General features: G+C 39.7%; 1 protein-coding gene across 11 annotated transcripts in view; it reads right to left on the bottom strand.

The window, feature by feature from the left end:
• Window positions 1-25,900, bottom strand: part of UNC5D (unc-5 netrin receptor D) — a 564,646-nt gene that overhangs the window by 35,475 nt on the left and 503,271 nt on the right. For all 11 annotated transcript variants that reach the window (XM_055295940.2, XM_055295946.2, XM_055295942.2 and 8 more), the window contains 3 exons: window positions 12,920-13,088; window positions 10,805-11,032; window positions 2,218-2,367 (listed from right to left, as the gene is read on the bottom strand). In XM_055295940.2, the coding sequence (XP_055151915.1) occupies window positions 2,218-2,367; window positions 10,805-11,032; window positions 12,920-13,088 (547 nt within the window). The remainder of the gene's footprint in view (window positions 1-2,217; window positions 2,368-10,804; window positions 11,033-12,919; window positions 13,089-25,900) is intronic.

The raw sequence follows: 25,900 nt of genomic DNA, 5'->3' as shown, positions 1-25,900 counted from the left end.
TGAAAACTCAGTGGCAAGCCTCCTGATGCAGAGAAAATTAAACTGTTTCTCAGCCTTCCAAGACTATTTCAAATTATGCTTAATTATAAAAGGCAAATATTTATACATGTTCACAACCTCCATGTAATCCAGCCCATCCCAGCAGTAAAGCTTGCTGGGTTTTCTTGAAAGTCAATGTCCTCTGGCTTTGGCTGGTCCTCTTGCACCCTCTGAGGTCAGTAAACACTTAGCCCCCTAAGCCTCTTCTTCCTGGGGCTCTCTTTGTTATCCCTAGGGTCGGAATTGTTGTTTAAGTCATGCTGCAAGGTAATGGTTCTTTCATCTGATTTTTTATCTCCAAGCATTAAACTTAATAGTTCACTTTGGACTGAGTCACTTGCATCAGATCCAGTGAAATGAGGCCCTTATAACCTATAAAGATTAATACAGAGGAGTTTGCATGACATCAGGACTTGTTTTAACAATACTCTGAAGTTCAATTTGGACTAGAAACTTTGAATACTGCTTACCGGAAAGCAAAGAGACCTACATCTTGAATGTCATAAACAACACAATATATTTATTCATAGAAAACTTCTCCCTATGGAAAAAATGTGGTGAATGTGCCCCTGGTCCCCTGAAAAAAAATGTTCAGGGCAATGAGAGACGGTTGTGCTGCTTTGAATGCACTAAAACTGTACAGCTGGGCAATTCCTTAGGTAATAAGTCTGAAAAGTCAATAGAAAAATGCAGCCCTGTCCAGTTTAAAAATCCTGAATTTTACAAGTTGGATGGTTGGTACAACACTTTTCTAACCATCATGATGCAGTCAAAGTTTTTTCTTTGTGACTAGGCTTGTTCCCATTCTGACAAGCTGGTATACCTGTCTATAGTTAAAAAAAAAAAATGCTGCAAGGATGGAAGGTTACAAAACCCAGAGGACTCTACACATTATGCTGATGGATAAACCAAAGAAGCCTGAAAGCATTCTGTGATTCCAGGTCAATGTGAGTCCGCCAGAAGCTTTTCCAGAGTGAAGGAAATATCCTGTCCTTAAGCACTTGAAGTATAGCTGACTAGCTTTAGAAACTATGGTAGGTGGCAGGCTAGCTAGCCACTTACTGTAATATGTATCACTGGGAATTCTCGTAGACTTCAGTGGCAGGATCACAAGTTTATAAGAGATCTCTTAAGGATAAGCATGTGCTTGAAATAACGAAATAGGATCCAGAGAGATTCTGAGTCTCCCTGAAAATTTTTTGCAGAATCTCTAATAGGAGACATGTAAACAATAATAAGTATCTTTAGATATTTATAAAAGGACTCTTAAGAAAGGCATGTTCTGGCCAGGCATGGTGGCTCACACCTGTAATCTCAGCACTTTGGGAGGCCGAGGTGGGCGGATCACTTGAGGTCAGGAGTTCAAGACCAGTCTGGCCAACATGGCAAAACTCCATCTCTACTAAAAAATACAAAAATTAGCTGGGCATGGTGACAGGCACCTGTAATCCCAGCTGCTCAGGAGGCTGAGGCAGGAGAATCGCTTGAACTCGGGAGGCGGAGGTTGCAGTGAGCCAAGATTGCACCACTGCACTCCAGCCTGGGCAACAGAGAGAGAGACTCCATCTATCTTAAAAAAAAAAAAAAAAAAAGAAAAGAAAAAAAAAGAAAAAGAAAAAGGCATGCTCTTTCTTTGCTTTTCAATTTGTAATTTCTTCTTCCCATCTTGCCTGATTCATTTGGCAGCAAGTGCACTTCGTATATGAAAGAAAAAAATCTCTTGTTTCTACCTGGCTAGCCATAGCTCTGTACAACTCAAAATCATCACCCTTAAGAAGTTCCTCACTGACATTCAGTTTATTCATTGCTGAATATGATTACGATGCTGTCTCATAATGAACTGATTTTAATAAAAACAAACCAACTCACAAACCTGGCTCTATGTTGTTAAATTGGCATCTTCAACCTATATTGAGCAATGATTCCAACAGGAGAGGCGAAATGCCATCTCACCTAACGTGCAAACGCCTTTCTTCCCACCCGTTAGAATGCTGTGAATTTATGACAACATGTTTCACTCCGTGTGTGTAGCCCAAACTGTTACATTTCTGTGACAGTTTTGAGGTGAAATCCATCCCTTAAAGGAGGAGGAAAATCAAGCAGACCCTTGCCAGGATCTGTGACATGCTTGCTGGTTAAAGCAAAGCCGCTTCTGTTAGAAACCCATTTGGCCAGTACCTGGCAGGCAGTGAATGGTTTAATTCTCCAGAGGAATGGGGGAATATCAAGGACAGAGATCTGAAGACTAAAGGTATTCCCTTTGAAATGCAGCAACTTTGGTTCTTCCAGGAGCTGTCCACCTTGATGGCTTTCGTCTGAAACCACTTCCTATAGGAGAAGAAAAAGAAAAGAAGATCAATAATGAAATATCCTGCTACTTATATATCTCCTATCTAGGGATATGCATGCTCACTACCATGTGTCTTCCACAAATGGACAGAGAGCATAGGAGAAACATACTTCTTTACAACTCCATAGCCCATAAAGTTCAAGACTAAGGATTAACAACTGCTGAGTGACAAGTGTTTGGTTAGAAAGAGACAATTTTTTTTTTATTATTTGTGTTGTTTAGGCTTTAAACCACACTGTGCCTTTGTTTAAACTTCAAAGACCTCCCCTGCCCCTAAGCAAATCGTAATACTTCTGGGTTTCCACAACTGTAGGAATTTCACTCTCTGACCATAATCAAGGGACGCATTCATGCTCAACCTGACACATCATCATATTTCACACTAACTGGAAACAGCCCCCCTCCATTCTGGTTCAATTTTTCTTCACTAATGCAGGCATTATATGATATTTATTCTTTTGGCTTAAAATAAATGTTCCAGTGTGCATGTATCATGCTTATTTGTAGTAATGTTTGTAAAAGTTATTATACCAAAGGCCAAGGAAAGATAAGTTGTGTATCAAGGTAGCTGTAGCTCAGGAAAACAGAAATCAAAATTCTGAGGAAACAGTCCTGTAGCTTCCACTGAAGAATCTTTATGTAATCTAATACAAACGCAATCCACATACATCCTGTTGAGTAAACCATTTCATTGGTTCTAAATTTGTGGTGTTAGGATCATATTGGAGAGATGATTTAACAAATGGAATAACAAAACGAATACATATTCAGTGAAGTGCTAAATGATTGTGCGGGATTGAGGCTTTCGGTGTTGCTGAAGATAAGAGATCTCCCTAAGTCCGTTTTTGAAATCACCATTAATTGACATATTATTTCCTTGCAGAGCTAGGAGAAATTAGAACCTGAAATCCTTTATGTCCTATAATCTCAGATTCTTAAAAAAAGACTGTTTGAAATCAAATAGGTTTATAAACACAATCAAACTTACATTTCAATTATCAATGAGCAAAAACACCTTTACTGGTTATCTCTTGTCCATAAGTAGAATGACAATAACAAAAACATTTTTGACTAAAATGTCATCCAAGTTTTATCCTTCACATACACATAAACTGTTAGTATGTTTTTCCAGGACTAAATCAGTGGCATTTTCTCCAGCTCTTTGGTGTTGCTTGTGGGAAGGGTGTTTCTTGGGGCCCAAGGGTCAGTGGTAAACTAGCTGTGATGATAGAAATATTCTATCTCTGCGTGGTCCATTATGGTACCCACTAGCTAAAGTGGCTATTAGCACTTGAAATGTGGCTAGAGTGATGAAGGAGCTGACTTTTTAATTATAGTTAAATATCCACATGTGATTAGCAATGACCATACTGGACAGTACAGTGCTAGGTAATTCATAACCTTGTGGATTTCAGAGTTGAACATGATAACATGGTAGCCAATGTCTGGTGGGGGCTACAAGGAATGGAAGAAAAGAGGCACTATGGGGAGGATAGGAAATTAATTCTAAATGCCTACTTGGCTGAGACATTAGCCGGTCTCTGGTCACTGGTTCCTTCTTTTGAGATTTACTAAATTTCCATCAGAGCTATGTTGGAGCTGGGCACTGGGTATGCAGAAATGAAACAACCTCACCACCACGAAACTTACAATATCGTGAAAGGGTCAGGACACTAGGCATTGATTCTAATATAGTATCTATTACCTTACATGTATGCCTAGGAGGTTAAGAAAGACAGAAGGTGCCCCTGGCCCAGATGGGAGGACAGACCAGGAAAGGAGTCTGGGCATTACTAGGGGAGGTAGTATTTGAGCCAAACTTTGAAATAAATGGAGGAGCTGGCCATTTGAAAAGGAAGGAGAGGACATTCCAGATGCTGAGCAGGGCATTCACAAGCATGGTAGCTAGACAGAGCTGGGATGGAAGGCTGAGGTGGAAAGTGTGTGATTGGAGATGATGAAAATGTGGGGGAGAAACCAAATACCAAATTCTTGCTTGCTATGCTAAGGACTTTGTATTTTATTTTTGAGTAATGTTGCTCTGGTTTTAAGGTGCATTAAAACTCTTTTGGTGTCTTCATATACTCAAGAGAATACCGATCTTGTAAATTGAAGATAGCAGCATAAAATTCTAATCACATTTCTGTGTGGTCTTGGGCAAATTACTTTCTTTAGACCTCAGTTCCTTACCTGGGTTTATTTATAGCCAAGCAAAATAATTAATATGATAATATATTAACCTCTTTTTGCAATTCTGGTGCAAGATTAGAAACAAGTACAAACAAGAAGTGTGCTTATTAAGACCATATTAAAGCCACAGTATAACAGCAACTCTTCCAAGTGTATTTGAACTAGGCTTTCTCAAGTATACCCTTTTCTTTAGATATAACTTTCCTTAATGGACATGAAGTAGTCGACGCCAGGAAATGAAGTGACTTGTTCAAGGTCATGTGTTACTTAGTGTAGTGCTAGACTATTTTGTTATTTAGAAACTACACACAATCATTGTATTGAAGGGAACTTAAGATTGAGAGCACCAAGTGCCTTATTTACACATGAAAACATGGAAGTCCCCTGAAGAAAGTTATTTGCCTAAAACCACATGGCTCATGGGAGAACTGAGACTAGACCAGGGCAACTTGATCATGGTCCAGTGTTTTTTCTCTTAGATTTCCCTGCCTTTTCTTACTACTATGCTTTTTTTTTTTTTTTAAGAGTCATGTGAAGATCAGACTGTGATTAACTCTGTCTCATAAATGATTTTTCACTGATGCAGGATATATGTATAAGATGACATAAGTCAATCTATAGTTGCCCTAGAGTTATATATACTGTCTACACAGTCCTTGAAACTCAGAATGGATAATATTAAGAATTTTTAAAATAGATATCTGCTTATAATTATCATGGAAGAAAAGAGTACCTTTTTAAAAGTTCTGCTCTAGGGCCTCAAATTTAAACACATGATTTATTTTTTGCTCTTTTCACTTACTCCTTAAATTTGCACGTATCGAGCCAACAATATACAATTAACAGTGTCTTGTAATCTTGTACAAAATATGAAGCAATTAGTTATTCTATAACAAAACAATTATTAAAATGAAAAAGCCTAGTAATGAACTAATAATTGTATTTATAAATTTGTAAAGGCACAATTGGCTTCAAAGTTAAATAAATAGACGCCTGAGTACGAGCTTTAAAATACTCTCCAAATACAGTGGATTGCACTTAACGCAGAGTTCCCTGAGCCTACCGTATTACTCTGGGGGGCTAGGCCTGAGTATTTATAAGCATTTCTTGGATGCTTCTGATGACCAGCCAGGTTTGGACAACTCTGCTTAGCTCATTCTAAATCACTCATATGGATGAAGTATCCACAAAGTGAGCCTTGATAGTAATTTGATTTTTCCAATCTGCCTTCTATGTGACAAGGACCTCCTGTTAAATACCTCATTCCATTGTTAAACTGATAATCTGAGTTAATGGAACTAGGAAACAGGGTCTGGCCAGCTTTTTGTATATAAAATGCACCTGAAGGCTCTGGATGGTGGTTTTTCTCAGCATTCTGTTTCATCATTTTACATTGGGGTTGCAAGTCATCCAGTTCTAGAAGCTGTGGCCAGGAAAAACTTGTGCTTTGTGCCTTACTGAGCTCTTTATGTTGATTTAATCAGACAGGCAGCAATATTCAGGTGTGCTTCAGGGATACTAAAACAGGCAGGCTAAATTTACATATTTATGAGACAAAACTGTTTGAACTTAGACACACACACAAATTATGTCACTATGGTGTTTTCCTTTAAATGCTTTACGTGAACAATATTTCCCAAGATTGCATTATTGATAAACACAAGAACTACATCTAGAGGAAATCCTTTGAAATTAGATTCTAAATCCACCTTAAGGCCAAGTAAGTAATGAGTACCAAGAGTACTGTATAGGAGTGCTGGGAGCAATGGCAAAAAAAACCCTAGTTGTTTTTTTCTATTTTCTTTCTTAGATAAGATAGGGTAACTGCTTAATTCCTTGCCTTCCTATGTCAAGGTTTGTTTGGGCTGTGCGTGTGTGTGTTCGTGTGTAATAAAAGACAATAACCAAAAAAACCAGGGCTTAAAATGTTACTGCTTTGAAGATATATCACCATTTCTCAATCTTTGGTTTGAATTTATCAAAGGAGGCGATGTCAATCATACAAGCATAAAATGGCAGCCCTAATTATTACAAAAACACAAAAGCAAGAAGGACAAGAAGTCATTTACTTCTTGTCTTCTTGTTCTTTTCTCACCTACCTACAGGGAGATGACATTTTTATTTTTTAAAAACACAGCAGATTTAATTTTTCATAGAGACGATTTTAGATGTGTTTATCAAAACGGATCTTCAGAAATCTGAAACTAAATTATGTCTTAGCCTGGTGCACAGTATATTTTGTTTTTGTCAAGGAAATTGCTAGTATTACTCAGATAAGCTACCCCCAGAGCAAATGAGACTCAAACAGAGTAGCCCTGTAGGGGGTACAGGGAAAGGAAGACAGGACTAAAAACAGAGAATGTCCCTATTTAGATACTGAAATTCTTTCAAGGAATATTCTATGGTGGGCCCATTATATTGCCTGGTCCCCACCCAGTTCTGAGAGGACAGGTGGAGTTGAGTCTCTACACGTTCCTTCTTGCAAGGTCTTCCAGGGAGAATGTAGGCATTTCAGTGTTTTATGGGATACAATCTCCCAGTGAGACATGAATGAAATGAAAGATGCAACCACGCACTTAACCCCAGCTTCCTTTTGGTTAAGAGCACAGTTAGAGTTGGGCACATATCTGTTATCATTCTTTGAGATATGAAAGATGCACTGCAATAAATACAGCAGCTGTAACAACCATGTTCACATTGACTTCCTAATCACAACAAACGTGTCATCATAAGGATAGTTGAAGCACATTCCAGGGTGGGCAATTTCTGCAGAAATGCTCCATGAAAAACTGCTTACTGATTTTGATTAAGAAGTCAGGGTTCTTTTAGGGTTGCAGAAAATGTTATTACTGTATACTCTATTTTCAGCTTACGCCACAGAAGTTGGGAGAGCTAAATACTAATTTGTGAGGTCTTTAAGGTGTTCAAAAAGGCAACTGTTGTTAAGGCTTTCCTAAAATAGAACTGTTTTAATGGGTTAGTAACTAATTTCCTCCTCCAATGCAATATCACATATGAAGCTATCACACTGTGAAATGATTTGGGATATGCAGGTGATCAAAATAAATCTCTGCAGAAGGCCCTGAACACATTCACTTAGCAAAGTAAAAATCCAGAAAGCAAGACAGTTTCAGAAACAAAACCCAGAAACTAAGACGGAGGAGTACATGGCTGTTTCCTGTACTAGGAAGTCTCAGTTCAGAAAAGCCACAAGTTTCATTTTAATCCATATGTGGGCCAGAAAAGTTATTCAAGCAAGGTTGATGATCTTTCAAAACCCCAAGGGGGATACATGGCCTTTCTGCTCATGACAGCTGTCAATAACAAGTACAACCAAACGCAGCTTTGTTTGCCATTGTAGGAGAGACAAAGAATCACCGGAGGTAAAAAGATTAGGACAAATGGGGTCAAAGGTATTTCTACCAAAAAACATTACTCTAAAGCAAAATTAAGGAGTTCTACTAATTTAAGAAATACCTCTCCGCTGGGTACGTTGGCTCACGCCCGTAATCCAAACACTTTGGGAGGCTGAGGTGGGCGGATCGAGATCATCCTGGCTGACGTGGTGAAACCCTGTCTCTACTAAAAATACGAAAAAAATTAGCCAGGCGTGATAGCGGGCGCCTGTAGTCCCAGCTACTTGGGAAGCTGAGGCAGGAAAATGGCATGGCGTGAACCCAGGAGGTGGAGGTTGCAGTGAGCTGAGATCGCGCCACTGCACTCCAGCCTGGGGGACAGCGAGACTCCATCTCAAAAAACAAACAAACAAAAAGAAATACCTCTCAATGATGAAATACATTTGGATTCAATTAGAGGGAGAATAACGTTCTCCCTAGTACTGTCTAAAAAGATTCTACTACCAACCAGAAGTGGATAATGGTTTGAAAAGCTATGTTTAGGGTGTATTCATGACATCCACAATAATTTGTATTCATCTGTGAACAGTGGAGCCATGGTAGAATATGATAGAGATGAAAATAGATGATCTGAAAGTCACTGAGAACAAGCTCTTTAGGTACACGTCTATCTCACTGCTATATACATCAGCTGGGAGACCATTATTCAAAGAAAACTCCAAACTGGTTATGAGGGCTGACTTCCAAGACAATTGTGCAGCTCCACACAGTCACAGTAGTCAGCAGTGGGTTACCTGTATCAGCCAGGAGACTGGAAATCTTCCATGATGCTCCATGGTTACTCCAGTGTACTCAGCCTTTAAAATCTGGCTGAGTTACTAAACATCCAACTTGAGTCATGGTGCATTTTACAACTGGTTAGTAGTAGTAGGGACCCCAAGACGAACCCTCTATTTAAGATATTTATTCTTTATTTTTGCTTCCTGAATATCTGTTATATATTTTCTCTTGGAGCAATCCTCTTATTGTGGGGTGGGGAGTGCAGAGGAAGATTATTAAATAACAACGGTGGGAGGAGGTTTAACTACTTACACTGAAGTTTCTTATTCCACAAAGTGGCACACCTTTGAAAGATGCCCCTTTTGTGAGCAGCCAAAGATGAAGTGTGCCCTTCACGATGACCTGTGCTACTTAAGAGGTACTCAGGGGTGGTTCGGGATCACAGGCTGGTGCTGTGTCACCTTTACTGGCTTATGTTCAGGAGTGAGGTTGTGGTATTTCTTTTCTACTGGTAAACATGAGTTTTCCAGCTCAGTGTCTTAAAATCTAGTTACTGAGGAAATGCTCTGCATAATGGACTTAATGACCCAAAACTGGAATAGCAGGGATCTGGAATGAGGTGTGTCAGGAGAGCTATGCTATTTATATATGGGCAGAGCTTACACAGGCAGTTCTGCATCATCCTTGCTGCTATTAATAAACTTGCAGTCTTCCTGAGTAGCTAAATTAAAATGAATCTTACATGATTAAAAGTACCAAAAATGGAAAGGAACCTTGAACCATCTCTGCCCTAGTAGCCCTGATAATTAATAGACTATATGTCCAGGATAGAAAATGACTACCTTGTGATAGGTATGATTTATAATTGTGGTTCCCTAACTACAACCTTCAGTTGATTCAAGCAATTTTCTCACTGCCCTCTGCACATCAAATAACTCTTTTTGTTCCTGTGGCTCATGCTATTTTTTCTCTCTTGATGTGGTGTTCCTTTCTGTTTTGTTCCTAAATCACATCCATCCATGGAAATTTGTAGAATAGTTCTCAAAAACTCTTCTCCATTTTTGTCTCTGTTTGCTGAATTCTGACTACATTTCTGGTCAGTTGCATAATTTAGCACACAATGTTCAGCACATGCGTTAGTTTAGCCCTTCTCTCTTCTTGAATGCCAAGTACCCCAACCCCTCTTACATTGCTGACCACACAGTAACACGGCTCTTGCTTCAAGGTAGGTATCCCAGTCAAACCAGTGGTGAAACTGCCATTGGAAAATTATAACAGAAAATTATTACAGTGAAAGAGATCTGACCTAACCAACTTCATCTTGCTCCTAACCTCCAAGCTGTTCTTGTTCATTCCTGTGTATCGGCCAAACTAACTTTGGGAGGAACTTAGCTTATATTATAGTTTAACTTTGAAACAAAGACAATAACAGCCCTTTCCCAAAACAAATCCCCTTCCTGCCTGGAGACTAGATTGCCTTTGTAGGACTAACAAATCGGCCACAAGATTAGAAATAATGGTTTGGGAGTCATGCAGCTGGAGGCTACAAGATTCTGACACTCTCCAAATTGCTCCTGGGGATAACATTGCTATTGTAAATCCTAAAATCAGTGCTTGAGATATTTTGCAGACCCTGCACATGGATCAGTAGGCACCACCCCGTTGAATTAACTGCTCATCTATCTTGTGGCTCCGACCCAGGAACTGACTCAGTGCAATAAGACAGCTTAGACTCCCTATGACTTCATCTCCGAAGCAACCAGTCAGCACTCCCAACTCACTAGCCCCTACCCACCAAATTATCCTTCAAAACAATGATCCTTAAATTCTTGGGGGGACTGATTTAAGTAATAATAAAACTCCGGTCTCCCGCACGGCTGGCTCTGCGTGAATAACTCTTTATTGCAATTCCTCTGTCTTGATAAATCGGCTCTGTCTAGGCAGCAGGCAAGGTGAACCCACTGGGCAGTTATAGCGGCGTGGGTTCATTTTCTAGACCCTCAATAATAAAATTTTCAGTTGATACTGATCTTTTGGAAAACCCACACTTTCATGACACCAAAAGAAAATTATTAAAACAAAGGCTGACCTGAAATGCACAAGGGGTATTGTCCACACAGTAAACTCTCAAGTTGTAATCCAGGGAGTTACAGGACATGCAGCCAAAAACCGCCACCTTCAGTTGCTTCACGGCACAGTCTGTGATTGGCTCTCCAGTGAGCGCATAGGTCCCAAAGCTGTCTAGGAGCACATGACACGCAAAGGGGTCCAAAAGGCAGTAACAGGATGTGGATTCGTCTTCCACTGACATCACTTCCTGTTGGGAAAGGTATGCTTATTCTCTCACTTGGAAATAAGATGTGATCTAACCATTACATTGCCAGGACACAAATAAACACACAAATATAAATTTTTTTTCAGAATAGTCCTATTGCCCAATTATCCTGATGTTAACTGTTCCTCTTCTATCAAAATAACTGCTGACATCAAGAACTCAAGAAATGGGCTGGGCATGGTGGCTCATGCCTGTAATCCCAGCACTTTTGGAGGCTGAGGCAGGCAGATCACCTGAGGTCAGGAGTTCAAGACCTCCTGGGGTGGGGGGGCCGGGGGGACAGGGGGCGGGTCGGGTCTGAGGCAGGAGAATCACTTGAACCTGGGAGGTGGAGGTTGCAGTAGGCCGAGATCGATCCACTGCACTCCAGCCTGGGCAATAAAGCAAGACTCCATTTCAAAAGAAAAAAAAAACTCAAGAAATGATTATGTTCAGTTTGTTGGAATTTCCACTTCATTGGTTATAATAACAAAAATCACTTTGAAAGTTCTATTTCTGGCTAATTTGTTCAATGTTGAGTTTTAGAAATCTTAAACCTTATCAATAAGCAAACTTTTTTTTTTTTTTTTACAAACACCTATTTCTGACAACTCTTTAAATATCCTTAAGGTAATGTTTATTTTCTCTCAAACATTTTATCCTCTTTCATTCCACTGAAATCATTTACAAGGGACCACTAAATAAACGAATTGGATAAGACGTACTAGAATATTTCACCCTTCCTGATAAGAAGTTTAGTATATGTGACTGGTTTGATAGAGCATAAATATAACACCATCTGTGTATAAGAGACTGTGAAGAAGTGCTGGAAAGAAAAATTAAAGTGGCAAAAATCAAAGCAAAACCAAACATAATGGGAAGAGGACTAAAACATGGCCCTTTAGGAAACCCATGGAACTTCATGCCCCAGGAAATCTGCTCATGGTTGCACTAAAACGCATTAAATAGCAGAATGCATTCTGGAACAAAGAAAATAGTTTCAAGACACTAGTTGGCAGAGTAAAGGTAATCCATTGCAGCAACTGGGAATTTTCTTCTTCTAAAGAAACATGATTTTCCTTTTACTTCTTTGGCCTGAAGTGCCTTCTGGGAGGAAGACCCTAGGGCTGGCTGGAACAGGTCGTTTGTGTTCTAACAAAGATAATTCTGCCAGTTTCACGCAAGCTGACTGCAGATGGACATAAAGGAAGCCCTATCAGGCAGATAAATCAGAGCTTTCACTTAAAATAGTAATTCAATTGCAATCTGTCTTTGCTGTGACTGTCTCCCCTGTTGTTAATGTCTTATTATGTATCCTCATTCTCTTTCCTTGTCTCCTACTGTATCCCTTTTGTATGCACTCATACACACAGGAAATAGACACTGATACTAATTCTCAATGCATTCGTTAACTTAAAAAAATATTAAGCACTAAATGTGTTCCTGATTAAACAGATACCTTAGAATCCCCAGGACGGAAAAAAGTAGACATAGTTATTTTCTTTTTGAACACGGACTGCCTGCCCTTAACCTCCTCCCTAACTCCACAGAGGCCACAGAATAATGTCCATTCAGACAGAGACAAGGCCAAGGAGGAAGTGAAGGGGATCAATGAGCAGGTATGTAGGTATAGATGAATATATGGGTAATTACAACTGTATTCTAAAACCAAACAAGGAAGCTGGATTATCTCTTGCTTCTCTTTTCTATTATAATGGGGGGGGTGGTGGGGAACAACTAGCCAATATGTTTAGGATATTATCAAACACTTGCCACCAACCCTTTGCCAACGAAGAAATGCTGATTTGTGGTGTTAGATGTTAAGGTTGAATATATCCCATAGGTGGGACCCAAATCCCACTGGTTAAAAAAGGAAGTAAAGGGTCTCACCTCCCATTTGCCCTGCTGTGTCCTCTTCTTTAAATGGATATTCCAGTGCTCAGAACTGACATCTGCACAGTGTGGGATGGTCAATGCAAAGGGAGTGGTGACGATCATGTCTGGAGGACCACAGGTGACTTCAGGACTCAGGAGCACCTCAGAGCCATCTGACTGGAGACTTCACAGTTGAAAAAAGGATAGAAGAGAGAAGTATGTAGAGGAGGGACCATATTTGAATGAAAATTTGGTTAACAGACTGGGGTTTTCTTCAGGCTTATAAATATTCCTTTCCAGGATTTTCTTTTACAAAGGACTGGTCTGGAGAACAAGCATTTGTCATGAAGGTCTCAGACACACGGAGTTTAAGCCTAGATTTCAAATCTAGGTTTTGACAAACCTGCCAACAAAATGACAAATGCTTCTTTGGAAATACAGGGCAGAATTGGAGAATGCAAAGACCTGGCTGGTGGGTCATGCACCAGCTACTGAATCCTTATTCTTGTTTATGCCATTATCAATGAGCAAACAAAAACTTTATAGAAACGACTGATCTGGTCATCTCATTACCATCAAATTCCTTTCTCATGAAAACACAATCTAAAATATTCTTAATGCTGGTAAATGATAAAGCAAATTATTATGAAGCAAAACAGTATTTTGAAGATACAGACTGAGTGTGTCTATTCTGGCTTTGAAAACATTTATTTTTTGCCAATGAACAAATACATAGCTTATATAGCAATAGCACAGTAGACAAATGTGCATAATATCATACATAAATGTATATCTTTCAATCCTTTTCTATTTTAGATCTAAATTTAAAATCATTCAATCCAAACCTGGTGTTCAGTTTTTTTGAATTGTGAATTATTTACAGTGAGAATGCAGAGTCATGGAACAGATAAAAGAAAGTGAAAGTTAACTAAAATGGAATAATAATACCTCATTGAATGCCTCTCTCTTTCATTTCTTCGGCTTTTGTTTTTAATCTGTGCCCCCAAACAGTAAGGAGGAGTAGTTTACAGAACAGTAATCAGCGAGAAGAACCCAGATGTCTGCTTATTTTTCCCCTAATGGCATATGTGTTCTTCAACAAGCTATTTGATCCTTTGTTTGCTGGATTTTCACTTGTAAGAAAAATAATAATGAATACAGAGCAATGCTACGGGAGAGCTGGAATTGGTATTATTACCAAAGCTTTTACTTACACTACCTAGGAAGGACATTTAAATGCGTCATCCTTGACCAAAAAAGCAACCCATTGGGCAAAATAAAGATAAAATTTAGTGCTAAAGGATACTATCTTTCCCATGATCTTCTATAAACAAAGAGTTTTTCTCTGAGTTCATCTAATGTGCTATTCATTTCTGAATTGCTTATGTTGACAACTCCTATTGTCTCAAGTTAGTAATGGTTATACTTGAGCTCATTATCTGTAACTTGCTGCTGCAATAAAGCCAAGCCATATAATTGAGGAGCATCTTATGTCTACTGCGTCTAAAACAGTAGATGTAACATTATCACATTGTCTCCTCCCCTCTCCAAGAAGCCCTGGAGATGCCTTTAAAAAGTTCAGTCTTCCACAAAGGTAACCACAGTCCAAAATGGACAATTCTTCCTATACGAGCAAAACGCAGGTTAAGATGATCATGTCTTCATTTACCTTTAAGTAGGGGAGGAGAGGAGAGCGGGACTGGAAAGCAGTGTATTAGCAACATCAAATGCTCTGTGGGAAGCCTAGAATAATATACTCAAGATTTGGGAAAAAAAAAAAAAAAAAACATAAAATTCAAATGTGCAGCCTGTATGTGGGTGCCTGCCAGCGGCCATCAGAGAGGGTGAAGTGCTTTTCATGTAATTACCGCCTGCATTCATCATGGACAGGAATAGCAGGGATGCTTATGAGTGACCGATGACAAGCTCTCCTAAAAGAACTACTTAATTGGTTTCAGAGAATCATCCTGTGTTGAACATATTGTTCAAACATATGGGAATTTGGGGAATTATTTAATGCCAAATGAACTGAAATCAGCTAATTAGATGAACTCTCACTCATTGTGAATAGCAAGACTCCTTTCACAGTGGTAACTTAAACAGCTTTAGGAGTCAGAGGCAGCGCATATTGAATATGAGCCAGGGCATGGAATAGGAGTTTTGCATTAAATAGGCATTAGGCATTTCCTTAAGTGCAGAGTAAGTAAATCAAGATTTATATTTAATCCTCCTACTGCGAAAATAGTGTCCATGGGTGTAGGTCTCTCTCTGGTGAAGGAACAAAACTTCACCAGAAGTTCACCAGAACTTCACAAAAATCTCTCCATTTTTTTCTCCCCACAATTAATAACAATTTGCCCTTTTCTTCTACCTTCTATATCTGTAACAATCAGGGAGATTTACAAATATTAAAGCTCTTCGCACACCTATAGAGGCAGGTGCTAACAGCATAAGGTCACAGAGGAGTCAATCAAGGTGATGGCGGGAAAATAACCCCAAATTTCTCACTCACAGGCTCTTGCTCTCTGTGACCAGATTGTACTTTTCTTTGTTACTGGAGATTTCTGGCCAAATTGCTGGATCTGATGACATCCCAGGGAAAGATTGGGGAAGGGGGTTGCAATATAGTCCACGGGTAATCATGGATACAGATTCAGGACATTTGAGGACAGAGGGCTGGGGAGAGAAGCCTTTAATGGGATGTGGACAAAAAAAATGAGCCTTCTTAAGGAAATCATAGATGGCATTTAAGCTTTCCCACATTGCATAATCCACAACAAGGCAGTATACATGTCCCTGCTGGGAAAAAAAAGGTAACACATTTTTCTAAAATTGCTGTGAGCTAATAACAACTGTGAACTAATAAAAGCAGTGATTTCAGGATAAAAATATGAACCACCTCGATGTATCATACACCCGTGTGGTCTGTAGACTGAAAAACCTTTTTGCGTAGAACTTTTGCTACTTAATGTTTTTCATCGTTCTCTCTCTATACATATATATGCACATATACATGCATGCTTATATATTTGTAGTTTAAATGCTGTGTATAGATAGAAAAAGTTTAATAATTTAAGAGCCCAATCTTATGTCTATAGGAACTCTGCTTTCTGAGATGACTAATTCATGCAATTGTCATACATTGTCATTGCATCAATGTACGCTTTGACTTAAATTCTCAATGCCTTAGGAATGTGCATTTAAGTCTCCTTGGAAATGATGCTGGTCTCCTTGCTTTTATCCTTGCCTTTCACAGTCTGGCCCCCATGCAGCCACCTCAGTCATGCTGCTAAAAATGCCAGTGTGTTCTCATCTCATGGAATTGCTACAATTCGTACTCCTCTGGAGTGCTGGGTGCTGCCTGGAAGAGTTTTCCCCTAGACATCCACATGATTTACCCCCCTTGTGCCTGTCAGGTTCTTGCTTAACTGACGTCTACTAATGAGGTTTTCTCTGACCAGGCCTTGGTAATTGCAACATTCCCAACACTAAAAGCGGATCTTTGTTTGGCTTTTTCTCCTCAACACTTAATGCCCTCTAGTGTACCATACCATTTGCCTATTTATTGTTATTTTTTCTGTCCCACAAACTAGAATGTAAGCTCCTTGAGGCCAGGGAATTTTTTTTTTTTTTTTTTTTTTTTTTTTTTGAGACATCGTTTTGCTCCTTTCACCCAGGCTGAAGTGCAGTGGCACCATCTTGGGCTCACTGCGACCTCTGTCTCCTAGGTTCAAGTGATTCTATGGCCTCAGCCTCCCGAGTAGCTGGGATTATAGGCACGTACTACCATGCCCGGCTAACTTTTGTATTTTTAGTAGAGACAGGGCTTTACCATATTGGTCAGGCTGATCTCGAACTCCTGACCTGAGGTGATCCACCCACCTTGGCCTCTCAAAGTGGTGGGATTACAGGCATAAGCCACCATGCTTAGCTCAGGGATTATTTTTTTTTTTCCTGCTTAGCTCATCATTGCATCCCCAGTGCCTCATACATGCCGGCTGTAAGCACTCAAAAATACTTGTTGAAAAGGACACAGAAGCCAGCTTGAAGAGATTCTCACTGATAAAATCTGGAATCTTTTGAGCATCAGAGTAAATCATCGTAGTAAAGAATTATAACCCATTGAGTCATACTATAAGAATCCACAAAATAAAAATCCATGTAAGAATGAATCCATGAGAAGGGAAAACTCTTCCACACAAGAAAAAAACCAACTAATAAATATAGTAAACCATCAATTAGCAATCAGCTACATTAATACTTGGTTGAGAATCATAAATGGATGTTAACCTATTGGGAGAAAGTTTAAACAGTAATAAATAACTATTTACACATTCCCAAAATATCTTCCCACAAGGTACTTAACTGTTTACCAAGGGTAAAATAGTACTTCACAGCAGACACCACCTAATGTGAGTGACCAAGTTAACGTTCCCAGGAATGGGATGGATCCACCATCCCATATTCCCAGGAATATACCTCCCGACAGGACACAGAGAAGAGAACCTAGAGTCACTTCTGTGACATTCCTGCTAAAAGTCCACAGTCTGAATCTCCTCATAAGGAACCATTAGACAAGCTCAGAGGAAGGCACATCCTGCAAAATAACTCACCTGCACTCTTCAAAGCTGTCAATGTCATGAAATACAAAGACTCAGGAACAGTTCCAGATGAAAGCAGACCAAAGGCACAGGACAACAGCATGCAATGAAGTGACTTGGAGTTTAATTTGCTCTCAAGGACATTATTCAGACAACAAGTGAAATATAAATAAGGTGTGTAACATACTAAGAGTATTCTGTCACTGTTAATTTCCTGATTTTGTTAATTGTGCTATGTTTATACAAGATACTTTCTTGTTTGGGGGATATATACATGGAAGTATCTAGGGATAAAGGGTCATCTTGTTCACAGTGGTTAAAAAATACACATATGCACATATATATATATGTATTTTATTGACTTATACGTATATGAAGGAGAGAGGAAAGAGACAAATACAGAAAATTTAGTAAAATATTAACATTTGTGAATCTGAGTGTAGGACACACAGGAATTCTTAATATTATTCTTGCAATTTTTCCTTGAGTTTGAAATTTTGTCGAGATTAAAAAAAATTTTTTTTTTTTTTTTAAGTGAAGGCAGCTGGGCATGGTGGCTCACGTCTGTAATCCCAGCACTTTGGGAGGCTGAAGTGGGGGGATCACTTGAGGTCAGGAATTCAAGACCAGCCTGGCCAACATGGTGAGACCCCGTCTCTACTGGAAAAAAAAAAATACAAAAATTAGTCAGGCGTGGTGGTGCATGCCTGTAGTCCCAGCTACTGACGAGGCTGAGGCGAGGGAATTGCTTGAACCCAGGAGGCAGATGTTGCAGTGAGCCGAGATCACCCCAGTGCACTCCAGCCTGGGCAACAGAGCGAGACTCTGTCTCAAAAAAATAAATAAATAAAAAATGAATGCATGAAAATAGAAGGCCCAGGGAGAATTTTTCCACAATTCTTACAAAGAAATCAGCAGGTAGACTGCTCTGTAAATATCTGTTAAGTCCATTTCATTCTAGGCTACAACTTAAGTCCATTGTTTCTTTGTTGACTGTCTTGATGACCTGTCTAGTGCTGTCAGTGACTGGGTACAGTATACACTGCTTGGGTGATGGGTGCGCCAAAATCTCAGAAATCACCACTAAATAACTTATTCATATTCATGTAACCAAACACTACCTGTTTCCCAAAAACTATTAAAATAATAATTTAAAAAAATCAGTGGGGCCACTGATTAATGTATGAAACACACAGTGGAGGATGAGGATGATGAAGGTGCTGTAGTTGGTGGTGACAGGGTGATGGTCCAGACCTCACCACATAGTACCTAACATCCTACAGCACCCATCTGCACACAAGTGCCAACCGGAGGTCATGCCGAAGATCAGCTACGAGGCACCAACTGCTAATAACCATGGCAGGACGGGAGGTGTACCCTGGACATTTTACCTCTGTGCTCAATACTCCTTGACCTGCTGCTAGACTTGTAACACTTCGCTTTCTTTAAGGAAAGTGACCAGTTCCAAGTTCCAATATGAGGTTTTTACTGTAGCTGTTGTCTTCCATGCTGTGCTTGGTAATTACCGTTCCCTCCTTTCCTCTTTATGGTCTATATTCTAGGTTAATGTAGGTTTGATCACCTTTACCCAGAGTATCACTCAGGAATCCAGGCAGGAGAGTAATGATAGTTTTACTATGTCAGACCCTGGGTCGATACTAATTAAATCATATTTGAATGGAAAAGACATCAAGGCTGATAGATGGAAGCTATACTCAAGTTCAGAAAGCAAGGTAGCTCCAGCCTCCTAGAGTTTTCCACCCACAAGACATATAGTTTTAACTATTATTATTCATGTTTCATTAAGATCCTCAGATTTTGACCTGGGGTGCTAAAATTGCTGTGGATAAAAATTAAGGTTTTAAGGTTTATTATTTGTCTCTTTTTTTTTTTTCTTTCTTGGAGTCAGATCTCTCTCCCACTCAATTGCTCTGACCAGAGATTTCAGATCAGTCCCAGGGAAATGACATCATTGAATCTCCTAGACAGATGGACCCTTTAAAGTCAGCTTTTCCCATCAGCCAACCCCAACACTGTGGCTATGTCTTCTACTCCTGGTAATTGCTATGTGTGATTTAAGAAAACAGACTCCTGGAGAGGGAGAACAGGAAGTGAGCAGAATGGAGGACAAAAGTGACATTGAGCAACATCTTCTCTTTGTTATAGCAGACTCCTGTTTTCATCTTCAAGTGGTTCTAAAACTGTGATGTTTTTCAAAATTTCTCAGGAAGCTTGTTTAAAATTATGCTCCTGGATGCCACCAATGAAGATTTTGATTTGGCATTTCTGGGATAGGGCCCAGGAACCTGCATTTTTTACATGCAAGGTGGTGCTGGCACTAACATTTGAGAAAAGTTGTGTAGTTCTTAAAAAAAAAAATATCCAAAGCAACATCTCATGCACTGGGGCCTTGGTGCTCCATCAAATATAGGACAGTCCATTCTGAAGTGGAATATAGTTGATGGTCAAGTTTAAATGCTCAATATTAAGGCCCTGGCTGATGCTACTATGATGGAAAATCCAACTACACAGGGACTGTTCCTACATCCCGTTTCTGTAAGTAACATGTGTATTAATAGGCAAGGATGTCAGGTTGGGGGGCTGATTAGCAGTAACTGGAAATAATGTTATAGCTCATCAAGCCATTATAGTCCATTCATTGGGGCAGGAAAAGGAGCAGTTAGAACAGTGGATTATTACAAGCAACAAGCTCCATTCACTGAGGATAGAAGCATATGGCTGTACTATTAAAGGGCTTAAAGATCTGGGTCACCCACACGCTATTATCTGAAATAGGATCACAGAAAGAGAGATGGCATACGGGTTGGGGTGGGAGGGGAATTATATACACACTGGAATGAGTATCTGAATTTGCTGAAATTTGAGCAACACCACACAGAGAGATTACCCTGTTTGCATATGTTAAACGGCTTTAGTTTACACACACATTCATAGGGTGTTTACCAATTAATATACTAAAGGAATCACAAATCATGTGTAAATCACCAGTTCCTAGACACAATTTAAGCCTCATCTTTCATGCAGTGTCGGGCTTGCATTTAGCTTGCCTTTTTAGAAGAAGTGAGATAGTGAGATGATGGCTCATTGAAAGTGCCTTAAAAATGAATGAGAATGAGGAGGATGGGAGAAGAGTGGGACTATGTATCATGCCGCTGGGGCATTTTTTTATATCCACCACGCTGTTTATGCACTCATATTTTGAATAGAGAAAACAGCCTTCTCTGGAGGTAATCTGAAACCTATTTCACAGAATCCTTTTATTTTAGGCTGGGGAGGGGCTCAGGAGTTATGAGGCCAACACCTTCTTTGTTCAGATGCATGGCATGGGGTCAGTGACCCAACCAAAGTCACATCTAAACTTTGCAGAGCTGGAACCACAGTCTACTGCTCTGTTACTCATGGTTGGGATAGGTAGGCAGTGGAAGGAAGAAGGAATATGTTCCCTGGGATATATTCTCCAAACCTGGAGTTTAAAATGTTGGTATGGGAATTAAGACTGGACTCATAGACACTAAACGAAGCCCAAGGAAAGCAAGGCCCTGAGGTACACAGAGGGGTCAAAATAGAGGCTTGTATTAGCTTCCTATTACTGTCACAGCACAGACTTACTGGCTTAAAACACAAATTATCTCACAGTTCTCTAAGTCAGAAGTCTCACTGAGCTAATATGAAGGCTGTCAGGAGGGTTGTGCTCCTTCTGAAGGTTCTAGGAGAATCCAGTTTCTAGAGGCTGCCTGCATTCCTTGGCTTAAGGCCCCTTCTTCAAGCCAGCGGCATGATACCTTCAAATCTGTCTCTCCCTCTGATATTCCTACCTTCCTCTCCTAAGGACCCTTACATTAGGTCTACTTGGAGAGTCCAGGGTAATCTCTCTTTCTCAAGGTCTTTGATCCCAATTACATCTGCAAATTCCCCTTTGTACGGTTGTAAATTCACAGGTTCTACCAACTAGGACATGACATCTCTAGGGAGCCAGCTTTCTGCCTTCTGCCTTCTGCCAGGCTTTTCATGCCTTGAGATCCCCCTGGGGCTGTCTCCTGATCCACTATTGTCTCTCAGACACCACGCAATCCACCCAAGGTATCTGTTCACTTTAGGGCTATCTTCATCGTTTCAGTTTCCAGAACCCCCACCGTAATTTGCAGAGTGAAGCTCCATATTTGTATATAACTTTATGGAGTCCTGGGAGGTTGTTATGGTTTATTTTAAAGATTATAACTGTGGGGAATAGAAGGTTGATTGTCCAGGTTTTCAAAGGGCTATGTGGATTGTCTTAGAAAGCATGGGAGCTGTCTCCATGTGGGCTGGTGTCTTTGAGTATTTTTATTAGGCTATAACAAAATGAAGTGGAAAGGATGATATATATTAAATGTCTTAATACTTTTATCGCCATACTTCCAGCATGGGCGATAAAAGAGATGGCACATACAAATAAAAATAATTACAGTATGTGGTGCTCCTTTACAATGTGCAATCAAACTCATGGACCAGCGACTTTCCCCTTATTGAATTAAGGTACACCTTCCATTCATATCTATTAACATTCACAAACCATTGTTATCTTGTCAATGGCATCTTTAATTAAAGACTCCTCTGGGCCACTCTAATCATTTCACATTGTGTGTGTCCACGGTCTTCAAATGCACCCTGATTAAGATGATGGCAATTTTTATTTACATGTGTTTACTTGTGGACCGAGGGGGTGTGAGGTGGAGAGGAACAGCAAAGAGAAATGCTCCTTTCCAAAAAGAGCAGGTCTTAAAATGTGATTTTTAAAGAATTTGTTCCTCTCCCCCTTTTCTATCTCTTCCTCTGCTCATTTTTTTTGGTGGGGGGGAGTGTGGTGGTGGGCTAATGGCATTATATTCTAACCTAAATGACTCTGTGAAAAAATCATCATGATTTCACTGGGGAACAGAGTACAATCTTCAGCTAAAGGTGCATTAACCCTTCTAGGCCATTAAGATACTATTTGATAAATTGCCCTTTTTGTTACACTGCATGGCACTGGTAGCCTGAAAGAATTAATGTATTTCCCAAATGGCAGCAATTTACTCCCCCTTGCACTAAGAGAAAAAGCCCCCTTTGTTATCTGGGAAGCATCTTTCCTCAGTGATTCTCTCTATGCCTGGAATAGAGTTAATTAATGCCACATCTCTTGGAAGAAATAGGTATATACCATGAATTGGATTCTTCTAAGACAAAAGACAGATTTCTAAGTCTCACAGCAACAAATCAGATTCAAATCCATGATTGACCATAGTACACAAATGATGACAAGGACGATTCATGCATTTTCATCCATCACTAGCAAGAAAAGCCTGACAAAATGGACAGCGAGAAAAGTTGTTTAAGGCGGCATAAGCTTGACTGACCTGCCCTGCTTGACTGCTCACTGATTTCCTAATCTTAACACCAGCCCACATAGAGTCTACTGTTTAGACTCATACGATATACCTTTAAAGTATAAATCCCATGCCAGAGTGTTATGAGAAACAGAGATAGACTCAAAGGAATTGATGCAGGGAGTTACCTGTATCTTCATGAGGCTCTTGGTTTTAAAGCCATCTATTAATATGTTTGCTATAATTGAATTAATCTTTCCTCTGAGTCTAGGACTGTGTTAGCAACAAAAAGAGACAAACTCTGCATCACTGGGACAGAGCTAAAGCAAATTCCATGCACTTCACAGAATTTCTGTCATCTATGTAATTAAAAAAGTAAGACCAGGTATAAGAAGATGATTTCCAAATGTAGCATTTAAACAGTACTTCACAGTTTGCACCAGACTTCTCAGCTATCAAGTCATTTTATCGTCCTCACCAAAATCTGAAAGCAAAGTTACTAATATATAAAATTGGTAGATGATAAAACTGAGGCCTAGAGAAAGAGAATGATTTGCTCAAGGTTACACACACAGGCTGTTGCTGAGGAGGGCTTGGAACCCAAGACTTCTGAATTCCTGTGTCCTCTCCACTCTACCACGCTGTGTCATTTCTGAGAATTTTCTTTCTTTTTTATACAGAGTTTCACTCTTGTTGCCCAGGCTGGAGTGCAATGGCTTGATCTTGGCTCACTGCAGTCTCTGCCTCCTGGGTTCAAGCTATTCTCCTGCCTCAGCCTTCCTAGTAGCTGGGATTACAGGCATGCACCACCACACCCGGCTAATTTTGTATTTTTAGTAGAGACTGGGTTTTTCCACGTTGGTCAGGCTGGTCTTGAACTCCCAACCTCAGGTGATCCGCCCACCTCGGCCTCCCAAAGTGCTGGGATTACAAGCGTGAGCCACCAAGCCCAGCTGAGATTTTTTATTTCTTATGCTTTGTCAATGCTGAGGTCTGCATTATTTTCCTGACTAATTATTTATGTTATTAGTTCACTTCAATGAGTTTCCAGGACCAGCATATTCTTACTTCAGAAGGCAAAGAAAACAAAGAAAGGCAGAAGATTTTGCCTTGAATGAAGCAGGTAGGCATAATTATGCCGAATATCATGACATCTTACTAGTTAAATGAGATTATGGTCACATGCTGTGGCAAAAGCTGATGTGGGATTTCAATTCAACAGTCATTTTTTGTTCTGGTTATAAATAATCTTTTTAACTTCTTTATTAATTCTTCAGTCATTTTTTTTTCCTACCCTTTTTCTTGTAAGTCAAAGAGCTATGTTTATTCCCTGGAAAGAAATCCAAAGTTGCTCCCAGAGCAACTATTAGCACAAACTCTCAAGTGACCTTCAGTTGGCAGATCTCTCTCTCCTAATTAATCATCAGTTTCTGAGCCAGAATTCTGGGAATTATCTTCAATTCCTTCATCACACATTAAAACACACACATACACACACACACACACACACACACACACACACAGAGCAGATCTTGCCAAGTTTCTCCCCAAGTCTATCTCAAAACTCCCCGCTGACAGCAATGTGGGGATTACAAAATGGATTTAGAAACATTAAAAACTAGAGACGGGGCACTCAAAAGTAGAGTGACTATAAATTATTGCCCAAATTGAGATGCTTTTGAGGAGGAAAAGAAACACTATTAATAATTGTGCCAAGGAAAATAAAACATAGTTTCACTGTGCTCTCAAGGAGGGTGCTTATCTAGCGAAGATTTGAACTTGGGCAATATTGGTGGAGATGAAACAGAATCTGTCTAAAATATAAGCATGACTAGGTATCCCAAAACTTAAGCCTCATTCACCCCTACCCACCAGATAAATTGGATATTCTCTGGGTGGCGAACATTGCTACGCGATCTAGTCCTTATTTCTTCAGCCTCATTCCCTGTCACTCACTCTTCCTTTCATATTTCACTCTGCTTTGCTTAGCTTCCAAAATATGTGATGCTATTTATACCTCTGTGCCTTTGGACACACCACTCCCTTGGAGAAAAACCCCTTTTACTCTTTTAGTTCATAAGACAACTGTTATTTCTCTGAAACTTTCCCTGAGCCTTTAAACGGTGTTCATCCTTTCGCTCTGGTCACTGTATATACCACACTGCAATGTGATCATTCATTTAAAGAACTGGATTTCCTTATGGGGGGGCTTAACCTATTATGGTATGAAATATATCAACTACGGTTTTGGTTTTCCTAGTAATTGTTAACAATTATGCTTGTTGAAACCATCCACAGTAGCAGGGTCCCTTGAAGACATTCCATTTTTCTTATATAACTGTTCAGTAACATCTAGTTATTAAAATAGTGTAATTTGGTTTTTAAGACTCCTTTTTCTTTTATTGTTGTTTGAGGCAGGGTCTCGCTCTATAGCCCAGGCTGGAGTGAAGTGGTGCAATCTTGGCTCACAGCAGCCTTGACCTCCCATGCTCAAGCCATCCTCCCACCCCAGCCTCCTAAGTAGCTGTGACTACAGGCATTTACCATCATGCCCTACTAATTTTGTTTCATTTTATTTTTATTTTCTATACAGACAAGGTCTCAACTGTTGCCCAGGCTGGTCTCAAACTCCTGGGCTTGGCAGCAGGAGGGAGTGTGTTACCTTCTGAAAAATCAAGGCCCTCAAAGGTGCCAGGAAAAGCATATACAGTTTCATATTTTACTGAGCAGTTTAGAATAGCCACAAATGTCTTCTATAACATAAAGAAGAGTTCACTACAAACAGATTCATATCATAAAAACTCCATTCTTATTAAGAGAATGACCAGCTGGCCCATCTTTTAATCTCATTGATAAAAGATATATACCTGCTTTCTTTTTACTCTTTTGGAGATGAGATCCTCTCAAATAGTCCAAGGACATTTCTGAGTGCTTAGGTGCGCATGATATATGAGGAGGTGTGTGTATGATTTTGTTTTTGTGTGTATGGTTTTTGCTGCTGGGGAAGAAAAACCACAGTAATCTCCACA

This window comes from Symphalangus syndactylus, chromosome 10, assembly GCF_028878055.3.
Source record: "Symphalangus syndactylus isolate Jambi chromosome 10, NHGRI_mSymSyn1-v2.1_pri, whole genome shotgun sequence".
NCBI classification, from domain to species: Eukaryota; Metazoa; Chordata; class Mammalia; order Primates; family Hylobatidae; genus Symphalangus; species Symphalangus syndactylus.
The sequence above is the reverse complement of the archived record's forward strand: the minus strand, read 5'-3'. Positions and strand labels throughout refer to the sequence as shown.